This window comes from Grammomys surdaster, unplaced genomic scaffold, assembly GCF_004785775.1.
Source record: "Grammomys surdaster isolate TR1022 unplaced genomic scaffold, NIH_TR_1.0 332681, whole genome shotgun sequence".
Classification (NCBI taxonomy): domain Eukaryota; kingdom Metazoa; phylum Chordata; class Mammalia; order Rodentia; family Muridae; genus Grammomys; species Grammomys surdaster.
In genome coordinates, this window is record NW_021627899.1 from 11,488 (window position 1) to 15,506 (window position 4,019).

The following is a 4,019-nucleotide window of genomic DNA, read 5'->3' on the forward strand; positions in this document are numbered from 1 at the left end:
ATCATCCACTTCCAGAAATGTATCTTGGGGTTTGGGTGAACTTGTAAATAAACACAGCTAGTGAAATGCTATGTACAACGTTGCTGGGGAGGAGTGGGAGGAATTAAATGTTCTCAAGTAAGTAACTAGACAAGCATATGCCTCCTCATTACAGAAAACCCAGCCACATAAACGACTTTAAAAGATTATTACATCAGAGGTTTGGGGGAAATTAGTGACAGACTCCGGATCTTCTACTAGGTTATATCCCAGCACTCTTTATACTTGTGCTGGGGGATCCCCATGGGTAGCTCAGGCTACCCTTTAATTTACCTCAGCATGTGGGATAGCCTGTCCCACCTGGATGAATCAAAACTCGGGTTTCGAATCTTGGTCGTTTATTATTTCATATAGATAAAGCGTGTGCAAAAATTGAACAGCGGCAAGGGGTAGGGGGCACTAAAAAGTATGGATTTCCCATTGTTAACCGTGGTTATTCCTAAGTAATGGAACAATCATATTTTGCTTTCATTTGTATTTCTTATGGGCTGAAAATAAAGGGGAATGGGGGACTCTGACAGAGAATGTGTCCTAGATTGCTTACCTGGGGTTTTTTAGGTAGTTACAAACGCGACCCAAGATGTCCCTCTAGTGGCAGGTAGAACGCAGCTGCAACTGGTACCTGACTGCGGCTTTGTAAAACAGCTTACTATAGTCAAGACCTTTGCAAACAAGAAACTGAAACTCATAAGATATTATGCTTATTCAAAATTTTCAAGGCGGGGCAGGGACAAAAGTAAAGACTAAACCTGGACTCTAGGAAAACGGTGTCGATTCTGGGTGCACTTGGAATACTGACAGCTAACATTCTGAACTGTCGGTATTGGAGGATTACCCGGATTAGACTCCTCTTTTGCATTTTGTTAGTTTATGTCTAAGCCTAGAGAACCAAAGGATGGGGAACCCCGACGCCCCCCAGTTGCCGTCTGAATCTAGATGCCTCTTCGCGCGCTAAAGCTTTCGGCGCCTCTCGGCTGAGTTCGGCTAGACCTGCCCTGTGGCTCGGGCACTTTCGGGCCACACTTGTCCCCGCCTTGACTCTTCTTCGGCTACAATCGGTTGGCTCTCTTGAACTCGGCTCCCTTCGGCTACATCCGGCCTACTCTCAGCTGCCTACCTGGTTCTGCGCTCCCTCGGCCTTGGCGTCTCTCCCCTGCGTTCGGCCAGCGTTCGGCTCGACTCGGCTCTTTCCGTCACCGTGCCGCCGCGGTCCCGGAAGGGCGCCCATGAAGCGGGGCCTGCCGGGCGGACGCCACAGTATGGCGCCACTGTTGGAGTACGAGAGGCAGCAGGTGCTGGAACTGCTCGACAGCGACGGGTTGGTGGTGTGCGCCCGCGGGCTCGGCGCCGACCGGCTCCTTTACCATTTCCTGCGGCTTCACTGCCACCCGGCCTGCCTGGTGCTGGTGCTCAACACGCAGCCAGCCGAGGAGGTGCGACCGCGGGACGGGTGGACCCGAGGGTTTGGGAAACATCCGAGCGGAGATCCGCGCGGCAGGAACGGTTGCAGGGACCCCTAACCCATGCAAGTCTCAAACAGGGCACAAAAGGGAATGAATTAAGATCCCAGGGGGAGATGCAAGGCACCTACACAGTTCCAAGTCGCTGCAAAGGAGGGAAGGGAACCCAGGGAAGTCCCAGTGGCTGCCACGACATGGGAGAACATTGAGTGAGGGTCCTTGAAGGCGATCCAGGCCTCTGACACTGCGAGATGACGCTGCCAAGTGTGGAACGCATCCCGAGGAATTCGTGGGTTCCTCAGTTGACATGAGAGAGCATTGACTAGAGGTCCTTGAGGGCGATACAGGGCCCAGACACAGTTTGAGGGCACTGAGAATAAGGGTCCCACACACTCCCTAACACTGAAAAAGAGAGGGGGGACTAGGCTGGCTACACATTGAGGTAGAGGAGGAGTAGATTGGATTGCATTCCAAAGGAAAGAAGGTATCAGAATCTGGGTAGGAATAGTGTCTGAGTTTGAAGTTGGACATTAAGAGTATTTGGGGAACAGAGTGTGGTCCCTAAAAGATCAATGTTGCGGATGTCAGGGTCTCTGAGAGTGATTAGAAAGTGAAAAAGGAGATCTTGAGGCTTTACAAAAGAAGAGGGACTAGGGAAATAAGGTAGTGGGAGGTGAGGGGGAGAAGACAGGAAGTTAAAGCTAAGGGAGCCTTTAATCAGAGTCAAGGAGAACAGGCGATCCCAAGGACAATGGAATGAGACGTGTCTTGCTGGGGATGTTGAGATGGGGACATAGCCTGGCATGATACATCTGATGATCCCCTAGGTGTAGTGGCCAGGAAGAGAATGTCAGCTGAGAAGAGTCACCGACAACTCCTTTCAAGGCTGAGGCCCTGTTGGAGTCCCCTAGGAATCTCCAACGCTTGACATGGGACCTCGTGCGATGTAAGATGCCCAGAAAAGTGGCATTAGACTGACAGATTAATGGGCCATTGGACCCATGGACATTCTGTGGTCTCTCTAGGAAGCATCAATACTGACCTAACAGTCTAAAGCGTTGTCTGCAGAGAGGAATCCCTGTCTCGCCTGGATTTGGCCGGAAGTAGTTTCTAGGTAGTAGAAAACTTTTAACCAAGGTTTTAACAGGTTGTGTGGCTTGGTGTTGTAATGGAAATAATGAATGAAGCACAATTATTTCTTAATGTAAACTCCAAAGCACAGCTTAACCTTATAAAACAAAACCTTAATTAAAGTGACCTGATTGGCTGGTATAAAAGAATAACTTGGTTTACATATTCTCTGTGATGTTCAAGAGTTCTGAGAATGGAGACATCATTTTAAATCTCTGTAATCTATTTTAAAAGTGCCCTGCCCTGTACTAAGCAGCTTACTAATGAGTTTAATTTGATTTAGGAATATTTTATCAATCAGTTGAAGATTGAAGGAATTGAACACCTCCCTCGACGAGTGACAAATGAAATCGCAAGTACCAGTCGCTATGAAGTCTACACGCAGGGTGGCATTATATTTGCAACAAGTCGAATACTCGTGGTTGATTTCTTGACAGGTAGAATACCTTCAGATTTAATAACTGGTAAGAATTTGAAATCTTCCTTATTACATACAATGTGAACATTTTTATTTTTGTCTATCTCCTCTGCTAAACGCTCTGCTTTTGTTACTCAATGTTGTAGTTAAGCTGTTGACAAACTACCTGACAATTACAGAGGTTCAGCAAATATTTATGACATAAATACGTGCGGCTACATGTCACTTAGGACTGAGGCTCTATGATTTAGCTATGATATGACAGCCTTAGAGCTTACATACAAACCCCGAATGCATGCCCTAGAGAGGCGGATCAGAGACTAAGAGTGGTCACTGCCCTTGCAGAATACCAAGCTTAGTTTCCAGCACCCATGTAAGGTGGCTCACAACTGCCCATAATTCCAACTCCAGGGGATCCAGTTCCCTCTTTAGCCCTCTGAGAGCACTGGACTCCACATGCTCAACGTCCCCCACCCCCACCCAGTCACACATGCACAAACATATATGCATAATTTTTAAAATAATAAATTTTAAAATCCTGGACATTATTGCTTAATTAGACACTGACCTCTTGATATAACCAAGAGACATAACAAACAGCTGTGTGGGCCTGATGCCACCATAATACAGCATACTGTTTTACAGTTGGTTTTTATAAGTAGAAGGTAGATCTCCACAACGAGGAAGAAAAGTACAGTATAGTAAGTTAACGAGACAGTCATTTAATAGGTTACTGAGTACTGCGTGCATTGCACGTAATTGTATATGTTGTATGCTGTGTAACTAGTGGTTTCTTTGTGTTAGATATTTTTATTTTTTATGTTCAGGGACGTTTTGCCTGTCTGTATGTCTATGTTCCACATGTGTCTCATACCTGCAGAGGTAAGAAGAAGTTGGATCCATAGAACTGGAGTTATAGATGATTGTAAGCACCGTGTGGGTGCTGAGAATCAAGTCTTGGTCCTCTGAAA

At 46.7% G+C, this 4,019-nt stretch overlaps 1 protein-coding gene across 1 annotated transcript; it reads left to right on the forward strand.

The window, feature by feature from the left end:
* Window positions 1-1,265: 1,265 nt before the first annotated feature.
* Window positions 1,266-3,094, forward strand: LOC114616609 (DNA repair endonuclease XPF-like; the record flags this gene model as incomplete). Its single annotated transcript, XM_028762037.1, has 2 exons — window positions 1,266-1,472; window positions 2,914-3,094. Coding segments are annotated over exons 1-2 (388 nt in total), but the record flags the coding sequence as incomplete, so codon positions are not given.
* Between the last annotated feature and the right edge of the window lie 925 nt (window positions 3,095-4,019).